This window comes from Narcine bancroftii, chromosome 5, assembly GCF_036971445.1.
Source record: "Narcine bancroftii isolate sNarBan1 chromosome 5, sNarBan1.hap1, whole genome shotgun sequence".
In the NCBI taxonomy this organism is placed as follows: domain Eukaryota; kingdom Metazoa; phylum Chordata; class Chondrichthyes; order Torpediniformes; family Narcinidae; genus Narcine; species Narcine bancroftii.
The window spans coordinates 248,041,767-248,059,665 of record NC_091473.1 but is presented as its reverse complement, the minus strand read 5'-3'; the positions used below and the strand labels follow the sequence as shown (position 1 = coordinate 248,059,665).

At 43.2% G+C, this 17,899-nt stretch overlaps 1 protein-coding gene across 1 annotated transcript in view; it reads left to right on the top strand.

Annotated features, from left to right (window-relative positions):
* The window catches only part of cntn2 (contactin 2), a 167,585-nt gene that overhangs the window by 116,898 nt on the left and 32,788 nt on the right, over positions 1–17,899 (top strand). The window contains exons 9-14 of the mRNA XM_069942004.1: positions 1,403–1,539; positions 2,507–2,636; positions 4,379–4,529; positions 6,097–6,224; positions 6,369–6,544; positions 11,570–11,690. Of these exons, the coding sequence (XP_069798105.1) occupies positions 1,403–1,539; positions 2,507–2,636; positions 4,379–4,529; positions 6,097–6,224; positions 6,369–6,544; positions 11,570–11,690 (843 nt within the window). The remainder of the gene's footprint in view (positions 1–1,402; positions 1,540–2,506; positions 2,637–4,378; positions 4,530–6,096; positions 6,225–6,368; positions 6,545–11,569; positions 11,691–17,899) is intronic.

Below are 17,899 nucleotides of genomic sequence, written 5' to 3'. Positions count from 1 at the left end.
TATAGTCAGAGAAAGAGAACCAAGAGTCTCCCCAGAGTTGCTGAGTGTCTGTGGATTCGCCTCCAGCACTTCCACAGCCTCCACAGCCACACAGACTTTAGACCAAACCATTGGTAGCCTGAGTTCTAGATCCAAACCTTCACCCCTTCCCATGAATTGTCCCCTCAGTCCCTACCCCTGTGACCACAAGAAATGCTATGCTTGTGTCCACACCAAACCTGCTCCCATTTGCAGCCCCAAACAGTCCTTCCAAGTGAGGCGACACTTGTGAATCTCCAGGGGTCATATACTCGTCCATTTATGGCCCCCTTTACATCGGAGAGGCAGGACACAAAGTGAAAGACCGTTTCATTGAGAACCTTTATTCTGTCCATTGCAATAACAAAGACCTACCAGTAGCCAGCCATTTTGATTCCACAAGCCATTCCCGCAACAACATTTCCATCCACGGCCTCAAGCACAGCCAAACTGAGACCTCTTGCAAATTGGAAGAACAACATCTGTCTGGGCCCTCTCCAATCAGACGGCAGTAACATCCAGTTTCCATTAAACCCTTCCCTGAGTCTCTCTCTTCCCCTATCTGCCTCCTTTCCTCCAGTTCTCCACCCCCTTCCCTCCCCACTGCATTCAGAGAGTCACCCCCTCCAAACATCACATCTCAACTTTATTCTCTTCTACCCTTCCATCTGTATCCACTCTTGTCTGTGCTCCTCTTGCTCCCCCTTCCTTCCCCATCCCCTTTCCCCACTGTTCTGTTCAGCACCTTCCTACCTTTCCCTCATACATTGAGAAAAGGCTCAGGCTCAAAACGCTGGTTACTCTTTACTTTCTATAGATGCTGTGTGATCCACAGAGTTTCTGCATGTTTCTTGGGATCGTGGGAAGAAACCAGAGGCTTCAGTGCAAGCCCACAAGGTCAGAGGGAGAACAACCGAACTCCCTCCAGACAGCATCAAAGGTTGGATCAAACCTGAGACACTGGAACTGAGAGACAGCAGCTAGACTTGCTGCCCCACTCACGTCCCTGAGATTGACATCCCTGCAGGTTAGCCAGCATCTGTGGAGAGGGAAACAAAATTCTGCCCCCTCCCTCAGAACTGGGAAAAGAGGAAAAACAAGTTAGTTTTCTGTAAACACTCTAGTTATAGTCATTGTTCCAGGGAGTCTTGGGTATGAGACAGCAAATAATTTCCCTGGAATTACTTTATGTTAAATAAGAGCTCATATATCTTTGCAACAAACCTGGTTTACACCCACTGATTAAGGAGTACTGTTAACTGATGGAGATAAGATGAGCGCTGGGAACCTTTTGAGGATCTGGTGCCTGAGCTGTGAGCTATCCATCTGATCTGAGTGCTGTTTCCTCCCACCCTTTGACTCTCTCTTTGTTTCCTCACTGCAGCTCAACCAGATTGGTTACAAATCATCGGTGACACAGAGGCAGACATCGGTTCCATCCTGTGGTGGAAATGTGCAGCTGCTGGGAAGCCTCGGCCTACCTGTAGGTGGCTGAGAAATGGCCTACTGTTAACATCTAAGGTGTGCACACTAAGCAGCATTTTCCTGTTGCCTGGGCAACACATCAATCACTAGAGTATGGATCAGAAGAACTGTCTCCACAGTTGTACATTGTTATTATTAAGCTTTCATGTTGGGTGGTAATTCATTTCTTGACCTTTGGATTTATCAGATCAGATATGATTTATTGTCTCAGAATAAAACAGAAATGTAATGAAATTGCCTTAAGGGCAGACAAAGATTCACCACTAGCATTGCCCGGCTCCCTTATAGTCAGAAAAACAGATGCTAAAGAGAGTCCCTCCACCATGAAAAATGGTAGAGACTATTCCTCACCGTGGATGTCGCAGGTAGGGTTTGTTATTGGTTCATTGCACTTTCCAAAAGGCATAATTGAAAAATATTTGCAAGTTTGACTGAAAGAATGACAGAGAGAGGAGAGTCAGAAACTGGGATTAATTAGCTTGTTCAAAGTCTGACATTGCCACAATGAACTGAATGGTTTCTTCTGTGTTGAATGATTTTAAGAAAGTCTGGAATGAAAAAGGATCTAGTCCTGTTTCCACTCTTTGGAAACCAATTATACAGGATAAAAAGGGCACCAATGATTTCCCTTGTATAGCTACACTGCAAACAATGTCCGTTTTGTTCTATGCAATAATAATATACACATTCAGGTCTCTGCTATTAACCACATATCTAGCGAAGAGACTGAAGTCTTCGCAATTTGGAAGCAAAATATCCCTCTGCCAAGTTCCACAATCTGTTCTGTTTTACACCTAAACCCCACACATGTAATCTATTACACGAAACTCCAGGGTCACCAGAAGAGGTAAACACAGGTGAACTGTCCATTTCCTGGTTAGCAAACCAATGAGATCAAATCCACTTGTCTTCTCAGGATGAATAGAGGGGTGGCTGTCCAGAACCAAATTCTCACTCCACTTTCATATCTGCTTCTCTCTCAGACTCTCTTTAACTGTTTCAGAGTCGCTTCGAAGTCAATAATTGTGCATTGAAAATTTCAAGACTGGCTCTGGAAGATTCTGGAATGTACCAATGCGTAGCTGAGAACAAACACGGAACCATTTACGCCAATGCAGAGCTGAAAGTGGAAGGTTGGTTGGACATTGTGCAGCTAATGACAGTCTCCAAATTCCAATGGTGTTAGTCCACTGTTCATGAGGTGACATGAAATCTTCAGAGTTTCCTTGAGTAATGAATGCTCAAAGCCAGGATCACCAGTATGTGAAAAGTCATTTTCAAAGTTCCTTTTAAGGTTATGTTATTGTCACATAATAACACATAAAAATGCAATATGAAGTATTTCTACCATAAGGCCAACATTGACTGCCTCCTAACAAAGGAGAAAAAGAAGCAGATGAGAGTCCCTTCAGAGACATCAAGTGCTTATGGATTTGCCTCCAGTGCTCCTGCTGCCTCTGCAGCTACACAGACTCAAACCACTGGCACCCAAACCTCCGATATGATCAGGAAGTCTCCAGCACCCAAGGCCCTTCAGGAGCAACTGCGCCCCCCCACTGCCCTCAGCACCCTTTCTAATCCCAGTTCAATACCCAGTTCCCTTGAGCAAGTCGCCAGCAGCCCACAACCTGCGTGGATCCTTCCACTGCAGTCGCCCGCAGCCTGTGTCCAACAGCCCACAACCTGCGTGGATCCTTCCACTGCAGTCGCCCGCAGCCTGTGTCCAACAGCCCACAACCTGCGTGGATCCTTCCACTGCAGTCGCCCGCAGCCTGTGTCCAACAGCCCACAACCTGCGTGGATCCTTCCACTGCAGTCGCCCGCAGCCTGTGTCCAACGGCCCACAACCTGCGTGGATCCTTCCACTGCAGTCGCCCGCAGCCTGTGTCCAACGGCCCACAGCCTGCGTGGGATGGTTGTCAATGGTTGGATCTGACAATCTCCAGTTTCCCATGTTTGGAAAACTATCATTGCATTGTTCCCCTTGCACATTCTCTTAATATAAGAAGCATTTCTGCAGAAAATGTATTTCCTCTGAAAACCTGGGGATAAGAATTCCCTCAATAGCTACTCCTGTTGCTACTACCATAACGAAAAGATGGTGCTACTCACCAGATCACTGTAGTGGGAGTGAAACGTACATCAGTGCAGAGAAAGCCAGTGTCCACAGTTATGCAGGAGCCTCACTGTCTGTCAGTTCAGGGAGAGACCACAATCCCTGACTGCATGGGAGCCCATTGACTCTCAATACAAGTGAGTCTAGTTTCTCATAATATGGGAGTCCAGTATCCCTCACCGTGTGAGACTTCAATGGCACTCACTGTCTGAGGATACAATGTCAGCCCTGTACAGAAGTCCAGTTACCCCGCACTGCATCAGGGTCCAATGTCCAGGACAGACTTAAAAACTGGTGTCCAGCACCGTGCAATTCAATGGATACATTGAGTGACAGGTATGTGAAATGAACTGCCAGTGGAAGTGGTTGAGACAGACACAATTTTATTGTTTAAAAGTCATTTAGAAGGTGCATGAATTTGAAAGGCATGGAGGGATATGGGCCAAAGCTAGGCAAATGGGGCTAGCTTGGGTAAACACCTAGGTTGGCATGAAGGTTGGGCTGAATGACCTGAATCCGTGCTCTAAAAATATTTGGCTCTCACTATGTGGATATCCATTGTCCAACAAGATGTGTGAGTTCAATGTCCCTCGCTGTGTGAGCGTCCTTTGCTCTACCCTGTGCAGACGTCCAGGGTTCAGCACGGTGTGGCAATCCCATTTTCCCCACTGTTTGGCTATTTCAGTCAGAGTCCATTTCTCTTGGATCTGATCTCTCAAAATTATTTTATTTCACATGTTTACAATATTTTATTGCCAGCCTTTCGTCCAGATTTTCAAACGAACCCAGTGAGGAGGTTGATTCCAGCGGCACGCGGAGGGGAAGTACTAATTGAATGCAGCCCACGGTCCGCACCCAAACCAAGCATCCTTTGGAGTAAAGGGACAGAAATCCTCTCCAACAATACCAGGTGTGTGCATAAAGGGGCCTCCACTACATGATGTGGCTTCCGTAAAGGGGACATGGGGCTTTCTCATTGAGCAACCTAGATGAAGACAGGATTTAAAGTGTATGTAATTGTGGTTTGGAAGGAATAAAATTTGGCTGGTATTGAGATGGTTTTAAAAATCACAGGTTAGTTCCGAAGGACACGTTCTTTGATGGGGGAGCCGCAATGAGATGCTCTCTACTTTGGCTTTATGAACAAGTTTTTCATCTGCTTCCACTCTCTTGAAGGTTCCCCGTTGCCCTTCCTTTCTTACTTTCCAGAGGTGACTGTGAGGTAAAAGTTTTCTGAACATTCTGTTTTAATACATTCCCAAGGGAAGATGATTGAAGGTAGCAACATTCCAAAGGGAATTAGAGATGAAATAAAAAATCTTGCATTGTTGAAAGAGATTGGATAAGCATGGAACAGTAGTGGCAAAATGGGCCGAATGGCCTACTCTTGTACTACATATATGATCATTGAGAGTGCAGAAGAACTATTTTGCTGTTTTCATTTAAAAAAACTCCCATCAGAAACAATGGCCATGAAATAGATAAGTATGGAAACAAGAAGGATAAAATTGACATTGTGACTGTAATTGAATTAAATCATAGTTAGATTTTGATCTAGAAGTGCGGAGGAAATCAACAAATAAAAATAAAAACACAGAAGAGAAGGAACAATTGAACAGTTTGTCAAAGCAAGTTGAGGAGGTGGGAAGTAATCAGTGAGGTACTGGAGGAGCTCAGCAGACCACACAGCATCGGTGGATAGAGGTGGCCAGTCAAGTTCCTGAAATGAAACATTGACTGACTATTTCTACCCATGGACTCTATCCCACAGAAGTCCTCCAGCAGCTCATTATTTGCTCGAGATTACAACATCTGCAGTTCTTCTGAGAAGGCAAGGAGATGTCTTTTGTAGTTTAACTACAGTACCTCTGAACGTTCAGTATTAATTGGCAAGGCCAATGTGGTCCTAACTACAGGAGTAGGAGAATGGGAAGCAATTTATGCTGGAGAAATTTCCTTGGGCTCATTGAAACAAAGGCTTTGAAAATAAGTACAAGCCTTTACTGCACTGAGAACCAGAAAGCCAGCAGAAGCAGCAAAGGACGGAGAGTAATGGGGGGACGTGCAACAGTGCCTCTGGTCTGAGAAGCTCTGAAATTGAGTCAAATGTGCATAGTTGGCAAATCTTGGGCATTTGGACACCAGTAAAATCTTGGCATTCAGCCAGAAGGTGAGATCTGAAGGCACCTTTTTAAAAAGGTTTAGTCATGGTAACAGGCCCTTCTGGTCCATGAGCCCATACCACCCAAATACCCTGATTAACCTACAACCCTCCACACATTCTAAAGGGTGGGAGGAAATGAACCCCGAGGAACCCCACATAGAGAGAACATGCAAAATCCTTACAGACGGCACCAGATTCGATCCTGGTTCGCTGGCACGGTAATAGCATCGCACTACCCGTGCCACCTTCTAATGAACCCCTCCTCACCCATTGTTATGTCTCACCTATAAACCTCTTTGCTCTTCTCATGCAGAGTGACTATAGCCCCAGATGGCACCTTGAGGATTCAGAACGTAAGTCGAACAGACGAAGGAAAGTACACCTGCTTTGCGGAGAATTTTCTGGGAAAAGCAAACAGTTCAGGCACCGTGTCAGTCAGAGGTTGGTCTGGATGGAGTGGTTCGAATATGGACAGCAAATTCATTCTCTTTCTGACAGTTTAAACTCATTCAATTCCATTTTTTCTCTCTCCGCCAATTTTCCCTCCTACATCTCATTCCTTCCACTGCTCCCATTTTCTCATAGATGCCACTAAAATCACTCTGGCTCCAACCAATGCTGACATCAACATTGGAGAAGAGCTTATTCTGCAATGCCATGCAAGCCACGATCCCACAATGGACCTCACATTCACCTGGTCAGTGAACGAGTCACCTATCGACTTTGATGTATTGCGGGAACACTACCAACGTGTTTCCACGGTGAGTATGCGCCAAAGAAACAATGTCTTGGCCCCGAGGCTTGTGTTGGAGTGAGATAAATACCTGCCTTTTTTCCACACTTAATGATCTGTGACCCTCATTACATCAACTGCTTTGACGTGAGGATATGATTTGGTTGCTCGGCCACCAATTATAAAGAATAATAGATATGAGGGACATGGGTTGAGTGCAGACAAATGAAACCAGCCAATCAGCATGAACAGATTGGGGCAAAAGCCCATCTATGACTTTATGATACAAGAGACCGCAAATTATTATTTTTTTTTAATTTAGACCTACAACACTGGAACAGGCCAATTCAGCCGTACAATCCATGCCGTCATATTTACACCTCATTAACCTACAGCCCAATGTGTTATTGAAGGGTGGGAGGAAACTGGAGCCCCTGAAGAAAATCCACACAATCACGGGGAGAACGTACACTCTCCTTACAGAGAGCTCGAGATTCCAACCCAGGTCCGGTCCCGATCACTGTAAAGGTCTTGTGCTAACTGCTACACCAACCATGCCACCCAGTTTTGCTCCAGATGATGGAATCTAGAGCAAAAAACCTAGCCTGAACCCTTCATCAGTCTTTAACGAGGGTCCAACTCCAAAATCTTGACCGTCTCTCCCGCTGATGCTAGTCAGCCCGCTAAGTTCCTCCATCTGATTGCGCTTTTATGATTCAACAGATGTTCCCATCCACAGTTGAATTTTCCATGAGAGCATTGAATGCAGAAGGCAAAGCCAGTTATTCCCCAATTAAAACTATTTCAGGAAGTACAGTAAAACCCCGTTATCCAGAATTCAAGCAAAAAATATGGATGTTTCAAATTGGCGCGTCTCGCCGTTAGTTTGCCAATCAAGAAACACAAAATCTCAAGCAACCAGAAAATCCACTTATCCAGCATCTACCAATCCCCATCGTTAATGGATACCAGGGGTTTTACTGTACTTCACAAGCAGTGCAAGGGAAGAAATTGTAAACTCACAAGAAAACTTGGAAGCAGTTACTTTGCTGTAGAATTGGAGATCTTAAGGGAGGCGGCTTCAAGAAGGGCACTGGAAACTCTTTGCAGTCCAGGAAATGTAAATATATTTCCTGCTCCAATTAAGCTTTCTGACAAAGGCCCCTTGTCCTTTCAGTTGCAGTCATTATGAAGGGTTCCAACCCAAAACTTTGATAGATCTTTGTCTCCCACTGATGCTTGGTTGACTTGCTGAGTTTCTTCATCCAATTGTGTTTTTTTTCTCTTGCTCTTTGACCTGAGATGTTAACTGTTTATTTCCACAGACATTTCTGAATGTTCCTGCCTTCTCTGATTTCATTCCAGATCTCCAGCACCTGTAACTGTTCAGTTTTGACTTATTTCCTGCCATCCCAATTCACATAAAGTATTTTGATTCATTAGCCATGGAAAAATCATCCAATCTTGCTTTTCTCCTTGAAAAAGATTGTATAATGCATTGGAAGACCTTTATTAATCTCAGAAACAGTAGAGGTTTTTTTTTAAATAATTGGTCTGTAGTTTGGCAAAGCATATTGTAAACCTTGTTATTCTCCTTATTTCCAATTTGATTCCTGATTTCAACCTTGCAGATACAAAGCTTACTTCAATGTTCAAAGTTCAAATTTATTATCATACAATCCTGAGATTCCTTTTCCTGCAAGCCAGGCAGAATTTCTAATGACCACTAACTGTAAATAATAGGAGAGAGAGAGAGAGAGAGAGAGAGAGAGAGAAAGCACAGTATAGAAGTGTAGTGGTCGTCATGAACAAGGTAGGCCAAAAGGGTCCATTTATGAGCTATTCATTTCTATGGTTCATCTCTTTTGCCCAAATAACTTCCAAAATTTCTGCACATTGGTAACCTAGACTTCCATTGCTTAGACTCCAAGTTGTGGAATTCCTTCCCCAAACCTCTTGGCCTCTCTCACTAAGATATTCCTTAAAACCTACTTCCTTCACCGATAACCAGATAACTGTTTGTGAAGCTGGGTATTATATAGAGGCATCAGCAGTGAAGAGGCCTTTTGGCCCAACTCATCCATGCTAATATTCTGGACTAGTCCCATTCGCCTGCATTTGAACCATATTCTTATTATCTATATATCTGTCTTTTGAATGCCAAAATTGTGCTTGTTCTACAGTTTCCCCTAGTAGCTTGTTCCAGGTGCAGACCACCCTCTGAGTGAAAAAAGTTACCCCTCAACTCCCTCTCAAACCTCTTTCCTCTCACCTTAAACCTGCACCCTCTTGATCTAGAATCATCTACCTTGAGAAAAAGACTGAGAACTCACTTTATCCATTCCCTTCATTATTCTATAAGATCATGTCTGAGCCTCCAAGGTGCCAGAGAATAAAGACCCAGACTCAAGCCCTCCATCCTGGTGAATCTCCTCTGTGCCCTTTCTGATTTATTAATGTCCTTTCTATGGACCAGAACGGCACATAATGCACATATGGTCTTTCCAACGTGGGTCTTTGATAACACTCGTGTGAAGTATCTTGGATCATTGTACACTTTTAAGGTTGCTACATAAAGACAATTTATTTTTAAGTACTCCTATCTCCACTTACCCAGAAAAGAGGGATCTATCAAAGAAATCTGAATTGTACAAGCAAAAATACCATTCATTAGTTAATAACCTTAACATAAATATTACAGGAATATTAGTACATAATAAATTAACAATTAAAATATTTAGAGCTGTCTATTTAATAATTTATTTTGCAGCAGTTTCAAATAAATTAATACTTTTTAAATAAATTCAAGAGAGTCTGCAGTGTTTTCTCTGTTGCATCGATGTGTCAGGGCTTCTCTCACATCTCCAAGTGCTAAACTGTAACCTCCACTCACCTGATGTAAATCACGAAAATCTGTAGACACCGTGGTTGAAGTAAAATAAAACACAAAATGCTGGAGGTCAAACAGTGTCCTTTATGTTCCAAAGGTAGAGATGGTAAGACGATGAAGGGCACAATCTCGAAACGTCAGTTACGTACGTCGATCTTTGCTACGTAATGGGCACTGTTTGACCTACTGAGCTTCTCCAGCATTTTGTGTTTTCCACTCACTTGATGCCTGCCCCCTTCCCATCCCGATTCCTTTTCTGTGGAACCTGCCTCCCTACTCCTTGCCTAAGGAAGGAGTGAGAATGTGGTCCAAAGCTGCCATGACTGATAGTTAACGTGCACGTGCGTTTGTGTACTAACTGGCTCAGACACTGGTTTTCTCTTCCCATGAAGAGAAAATGTTTTCTCTCCCATCTTCTTCTTTGAGAGTTCCTTCAGAGATTCTACTCTGGTGCACTCTCGCAGAGGGCTGGGAGGAGAGGGGCAGTTTGTGAGGCGGTGCACTCCTCCTAGAGCTTCCATGTGCTTCTGATTGATGGACTCAAGGCTCTAAGTATCATTCTCAATGCTTCGTTTCCACTCTCAAATGATGTGGGCCAGAAATTATCAATATTTATGGGAGATTTTGTTTAATTTGATTTGGACATACAGCATTGTAACAGGCCCTTCCAGCCCATGGGCCCATTCGTCCCAATTAATCTACAACCTATTCACATTTTTGAAGGGTGGAAGGAAACCAAAGCATCCAGAGGAAACCCACGCAAACGCAGGGAGAATGTTTAAGCTTCTTACAGACATTATCGGATTTGAATCCGGGTCTCTGTCGCTGTAACAGCATTGTGCCAAACGGGCTGAAATGTTTCATTTCTTCAAAGGAGGCTTTGTCCACATCTTGAATCATTTTTTCTGTCCACCTTCTGTCTGTTCCATATCGTTGAACAGGAAATCACCCGTGGACCCTTATAATTGGGGACTATAATTAATCAAGAGATAAGTATCCCTTCAGCTGTTTGTGTGATCAACTGGTAACATTTGAAAAAACACACAAATGCTGGAAAAACTCAGCAGGTCAAACAGTGCTTTTATGTAGCTCTTGATGAAGGGTCCCAGCTTGAAACTTTCCTGCATAAAGGCACTGTTTGATCTACTGAGTTTCTCCAGCATTTGTGTGTTTTTCACTTAACCACGGTGTCAACAGAATTCTGTGTTTTACAACTGGTAAAATTTAATTTATCATAAAAATTAAGCAAAGTATTGATCCACCAAGTAATTGCTAAAAAATAACTTTGAAAACAATGCACAGGTTACCTTTCTAATTATTAAACACACCAAAATGCTGGAGGGATTCAGCCGGTCTTTTCAGCGTCTATAGGAGACAAAGATACATCGCCGACGTTTCGGGCCTGAGCCCTTCTTCAAGGATAAATCAGAAAAGGCAGAAGGAGGAAATCTCAGAACGTCTCAGAATTCAAAGAGTGGAAGAGGAATCCAGACCAACAAAAGGCGTTAATTGGATATTATAAAGGACTATGTGAGAATTTATCATGTCAGTGCGAAAGGAGAGGTGACAGATTTTGTGTCTCTACTTTCACATAAACATTGTATTGAGATATCCAGATGGAAATTTAAAAACAAGGAACTAACAAGGTCAAGAGCATTGGATCAGTTCTACACAAAATGTAGGAAGACAACTGCAGCTCCATCAGGGGGAGAATCAGTTGCATCTATTAATCTCACCTGATTCTGCAACTTAAAGGAACTCAGGAAAAGGATACACAGGAAGCAGGCAGTATCTCTGAGTTGTTTCTGTTTCTGCACCGTAGGCCTAAGTCTCCATTGCTGATTGCAAATTTGGCAACTGCAAGAGGATGATATAAGGCAGTGGTTCTCAACGTTTTGTTTTTCACTCACATTCCACCTTAAGTAATCCCCTACTAACCACAGAGCCACCAATGGCGTCAGTGTACTGTGGTTAGTAAAAGATTGGTAAAGGTGGTATGCGAATGGGAGAAAAAATGGTTGAGAACCACTAGTATAAGGGAATTCCCAGGAAAAAGCTTCCATCCAGGGGAATTGCTGAATGCCTGGTAATAATAAGTGCTGCTTTATCAGGTGGACCTAGAAGTCTCCCTTTTTACACTTCCTTCCATCTGTCTCTTTGCAGCGGGAAACTATTGGAGACCTCAAGATAACCAATACACAGTTGAAACACTCTGGGAAATACACATGCACTGCGCAAACTGTGGTGGACAGCACCTCTGCATCTGCCACGCTGGTTGTGAGAGGTAAGGGACATTGACTTGTTTATTGGAAATATCTATCACTTCCATCAAGCCTTCAGTACATCCAGTCCAATGCTCTCTTTCTGCCCACACAAGCCAGCTTCAGTTGACACTGGCCAATCTTGAATGGATAGACAATCTAGCAAGAAAGGTCTTGTTGTAGGGGAAAGAATTTTGAGGGGAATACCTAGTAAGGAGGTATGTGGATTGTGCCAATGTAGTAACAGGGAACTGAAGACAGAGTAGAGCCGTGGAATACAACAGTGTAAAGAGTACAGAACAAAGACAGACAAAAAACAGTAGAGCTGTGGAATACAACAGTGTAAAGAGTACAGAAGAAAGACAGACAAAAAAACAGTAGAGCTGTGGAATACAACAGTGTAAAGAGTACAGAAGAAAGACAGACAAAAAAACAGTAGAGCCGTGGAATACAACAGTGTAAAGAGTACAGAAGAAAGACAGACGAAAAAACAGTAGAGCCGTGGAATACAACAGTGTAAAGAGTACAGAAGAAAGACAGACAAAAAAACAGTAGAGCCGTGGAATACAACAGTGTAAAGAGTACAGAAGAAAGACAGACAAAAAAACAGTAGAGCCGTGGAATACAACAGTGTAAAGAGTACAGAAGAAAGACAGACAAAAAAACAGTAGAGCCGTGGAATACAACAGTGTAAAGAGTACAGAAGAAAGACAGACAAAAAAACAGTAGAGCCGTGGAATACAACAGTGTAAAGAGTACAGAACAAAGGCAGACAAAAAACAGTAGAGCCGTGGAATACATTAGTGAGAGCACCCAAGTTTCAGAAGCTTTGCTGTTAATAGGAAATTGGATTTATTGTTAAGTAAAGCAGCACTGTTGTAATCAGAAACTTAGACCCATCATTAACTGTGAAACTTACAGATAAATGAGCATCCTTTTCTCTAATCAACCTTTATCTTGTCAGTAATCAAAATAGTAAAACTAAGTTCATCAAGTTTCTGCAATTGTGTCCATTGTTCAGAGATTAGTTTTGACGGTTTTCCTGATGCGCATCAGTTTTAATAATAATAACGTCAACTCCGCGTGGAATTCCGACTTTGCTCCTATTGAGAGTGGGTGGGCTGCGGAACTTGGTGTTGGGTGAAGCAACTGAGAGACTCTCATTGGAAAGGACTGGTAAGGAAGCCAACACTGACACACTTAGCCAGAGTCTTGGTGTGCAGGTTGCTTGCACAGGCCTGAATTTTTTGGGTGAAGCAGAATTTTTCAAACTAGACACTGGATCACACTTGGAGAGATCCCAGCTCTGATTTATGGAGACATTGGATCAGCACAATTGGGAGAAAGGTACAGAGGAGTGTTGGTTGAGAGAGAGGGAGGAGGGTTGGGAGGCTTGGTGTCTCCACTCCACACTACTGCAGCTCTGTTGTTTCATAGTTGCTGTTGGCTACTTTGTGTTTATAACATCATCTCATATCCTCCTGGACATTCACTAAAGGAACAACTGGCAGTCAATCCACAGCTGTACCAGCTGTGCACACATGAGTGTCCAATTCAGGTGAGTTGGAGGCCTGAGACAAGGGCTGGTTCTGGGGGTTCATAGGAGAGGGGGAGAGGGCGAGTGAGAGAGATGGGAAAGGCATAGAGGAATCTGGGTCCAATGGGAGCAAATTGGATTTGAATCACAGTCTATGTGGTCAAGGTGAGCTGGAGGAAGCCATTTCAGCGCAGTACAATGCTATGATTCTGTGCCTTGTAAAATTAGGGCAGAGAAGTAGAAGAATTAGATTAGTTGCAACAACTTCAAACAGCCAACATTGGATAGATGGGTCAGATGGTTTATTCTCTATCTGTTACTTTCAGTATGGAGTGATTGGGGCAAAACTGGCTATTAGTGGTGGGTTAGAAAAAGAAAGGGTGGAGGAGATTATGCGCAGGGAAGAGAGTGGGTATCAGTAATACCAAGAGCTGAGAGGCAACCAGCAGATCTTTGGGGTTTTGAAAATGGATGTTGGGGATACAATTAGTGGTTAAGGAATGTTCAATGCAAGGATAATGCATTAGCTTGGGTATGCCCTTGCCCTTGGGGGGGAATTAGGCAAGTGTTGTGGGATGATAAGGGATTAGGTGAAGCAGAGGGGTTTGGAGGAGACCCAGTTGTGTATCAAATTAAAAGAGGACCAACCTAAGTCAGGTTATTCATGAAAATCACCAGACACTGTGAGTGTAGTTCAGGCGCCTGCCTGCTTTTTGCTCACACCTCGATGAAGGGCTTAGGCCCAAAGCGTTCGTTATGTATAGTCATCTTTGCTACATAAAAAACGCTGCATGACCTGCTAAGTTTCTCCACCATTTTTGTGTCACCCAAGTCAGGTTCCCTGTTCCAGCCTTAAATCGCCTGTGCCAGGCACCCTTGATTCATGCTCATACCTACATGAGGGGCTCAGGCCCCAAAAAAAACTGGTTATGTATCTTTGCCTCTTCTCTACACTGCGGGACCTGCTCAGCTTCTCCAGCGCTTTTGTGCTTTTACTTGATTCGTGCATTGCAGGATCTTTTGACACTTTGAACAGTTTCTTAAGCCTGCAAGGCAGGCAGATAATCTGGGCATGTTTGAAAATGATAGGAACACTTGAGAATCTGAAATGAAAATCATGAACATTCTGCAACTCCCTGATTTTCAATAACATTTCATTTCTCACTGAAATTAAACACAAGGCATTATGTAATCCAATCTTTCAGAAATCCACTCCAAATCCACTTTATCAAAGCTTTTCATAATCTGAGGAGTCTCCATCAATCACCTTTCAATCTTCCCTTTTCTTAAGGGCCATATTCTGTTCTGTCGGGTTGCACTTGTACAACCAGATGACAATAAACTTGATTTGTTTGATTTCTCTTGTGGTTTAAGGTGAGAAGGGAAAAGGAGAACCAAGGGGGAGATTTTTCGCACAGTGTGCTCAGAGAGGGGGTGGTGGAAGTGGATACAGTTAGAATGTCTAAAGGGCATTTTGATTGGTACTTGGATGGGAAAGGCATAGAGGAATCTGGGTCCAATGGGAGCAAATTGGATTTGAATCACAGTCTATGTGCTCAAGGTGAGCTGGAGGAAGCCATTTCAGTGCAGTACAATGCTATGATTCTGTGCCTTGTAAAATTAGGGCAGAGAAGTAGAAGAATTAGGTTAGTTGTAACAACTTCAAACAGCCAACATTGGATAGATGGGTCAGATGGTTTCTTCTCTATCTGTTACTTTCAGTTAATAAAGCACTATGAGATAACAATGTTTATTAACGTTTCTGGATGGGTCCTCTCTAAATCCACTGGGCTTTAAAAGAGCTACGTATCCAACTCACTGCGGACTCTGATTTGATTTTCAGTATTTAATTGATATCTGAATGATGTATATTAATCTCTTCAGCCTCCTATGTTAATTCCAATTCTTTTTGATGGAGGAAGTGTCACAGTGAAATGGCATACACTCGGTTGCAGGTAGATAAATGGCTGGTAACTTCAATGGGGTCTGGGCCTCTTAGACCCAGCAAGCAGCTGGTGTGACAGATGTTTCCATAAGCTTTCAATCCAACAAAGGTTCTTTTCATCAAATAATTAAAGGGGAAGGGTTGTCCTTTGGGATCGCTTTTCATCTCAATCATTCCTCCCACACCCTTCCCCAGCTTTGTTTTCTTGATTTGATTAGTTTTTTTTAAATCTGGAAATATCTGTTTTTAAGATAACTTGCAAGCCCCCTCATTAGATAGGCAATTTGTAGCCATGGTAACTGCTGGAACACACTTAAATCCTTCTAATCTGCTTTCCTGGCATCCCTTGACCCATGATTGGTTTATCCAACCTCTCCAGAATTGGATTCTCCAACAATTAAAGATACGGTCAACCCTCTGGTCCCAGGAAATAGCCTGGTGAATCTTCAGCTGATTCCAATGCCAGAATATCCTTCCTTAAATGAGATCAAAACTGTGCACAGTACTTGAGGTAGGGGCCTCACAAGTGCTCTGTAAAAATGTAGCAATACTTCTCACAAAAGATTTTGGATGTAAAATACTCACTTTGATTCTTTCCCCACTCTGACTTCTTTCATTTCAATTTTCCAGCATTTGCAGCTTAGTTTTTAAATTTTATAGGTCATTACAAATTCAGAACACGTCAATAAGTCAAGTTTATTGTCATTCAATTGTACAAGTACAACCCAACAAAATAGCGTTCTTGGGACCTCGGTGCAAAACTCGCAGACACACAACCAAACATAATACACAAGCAGACAAACAATACATATGCAGAACTAGTATTCATCTATTCAAATAAATATTATTTCATGAATAGGAGAGTCTCAGATGGTCAGTGTGAGTAGTTCTTTTGATAGTTCAGCGTTCTCACTGCCCGTGGGAAGAAGTTGTTCCTCAGCCCGGTGGTGCTGGCTCTGATCCTCCTGCATCCTTTTCTCATTGGAAATAGCTGAAGGATGCTGTGTGTGGGCAGTAGGGGTCCTCAATTATTTTGCACGCCCTCTTCAGTCAATAATCCTGATAAAGCACTTTGATTGGAGGGGATGGGAAATCCTAGTGATATTCTCTGCAGCTCTTACATTCCTGTGGATTGACCTCTGTACCACACTGTAATGCAGCCGGCCAGGACACTCTCAATAGAGCCGAAAGTTGACAGGATGTAGCTGATGGCCTTGCCCGCCTCAGCCTTCTCAGGAAGTGCAGTCGCTGTTGCGCCTTCCTGCCGAGTGAGGAGATGCTGTGTGTCCACGATAGGTCACTTCTTAAGTTACCCCCAAGTAACCTGTTGCTCTCCGCTCCCTCCACTACCAAGCTATTATTGTGTAGTGGAGGGTGGTCATCCCTGGTCTTCCTGAAGTCCACAATCAACTCCTTTGTCTTATCCATGTTAATTCACATGATTTTCAACCTCTTCTCTGTAGCATGACTCATCATTTATGGTTTTTACACACAAGTTCCAATAATTCACTGTAATAAATTTGCATACTTACCTCCAGAGTGGCTACTCACACAGGAAGCACGTTTACACCAACATCCTCTGTTGCAGAGATTGATGGAAGTTGGACGTGGGTCGACACCGACTCGAACGTGCAAAGTACATCCGACGCACAGCATCACTGCTCAACATCGTCATTGATGTCATTAACCTGCATCCAAAAAATCCTCCGGAAAGAAGAGGAAAATAGCTCTCGATCCACAGATCACAATAAAGATGGCAGCGTGGATGCTTAGCATTATGCGAACGACATCGTGGTCATTTGCAGAATGGAAGTCGAATGTCTCTTTGGCTCGCTGCAGATTTAAAGCTCCTGCGTTGCCCATCATGAGCCATCCTGCATCATTGCACCTCATCAAGAAGGTCATATTCATTAGCCCATTTTTGTGGACTGCTGCATTTCCATTTAGACTGCAGGCGGCCGTAAAGATGTCAGGAGCTCCTGCAGGAAATTAGCTACTAATTTTCATCCCGACTTTTTTACACTCCCTGCGTTGTGGGAAATTTGCACAAGTTTCTCGCTTCTCAGCGGTTGTGTCAAAGTCAGAACTGTTACTGATGAGGCCAACTACTGTCATGTCATCTGCAAACTCTCTTAGCTTTTCTGCTGTGAAGAGTTCTGAAGGTAAATGGCACTGTCCAAATCCACACCAGGTTAAAGTGAGTAGGTTATTAACATGAGAGTGGACCTAGAAAGCAGTGTTGACAACACCTTCCATCACTTTCCTGTTGATCGAGAGTGCACTGATTGGGTGGTAATGACCTAGATTAGATTTGATCTATTCTTTGTGACAGGGTATACCTGGGCAATTTTTCACATGGATGCCAGCTCTGCACTGGAACAGTTTAGCTAGAAACATGGCTGATTCTGGAGGTTGTCTTTGTAAACTACAGTATTTCCACCTCTGGATGCAAATGGTGATGGTCAATTAAACAGCTAATCAGAGGAAGAGATGCTGTCTCCCCTGTTTTTCAGTGGGAATGTATTCCAGCAAGTTATAGGCAAGTAGGCCTTACATCAGTGGTAGGAAAACTATGGAGTGGATTCTTATGGATGTGATGGACTCATTTTTTTAAGGGAAAAACATTTAAGATGGCACTGTTTGCAGAGCTGTTAGAGAGTCTTCAACCAGGGTTCAAATCCAGTGCTGTCCGTGATGAGTTTATACCTTCTCCCGGTGTCTGCATGGGTTTCCTCTGGATGCTGCATTTT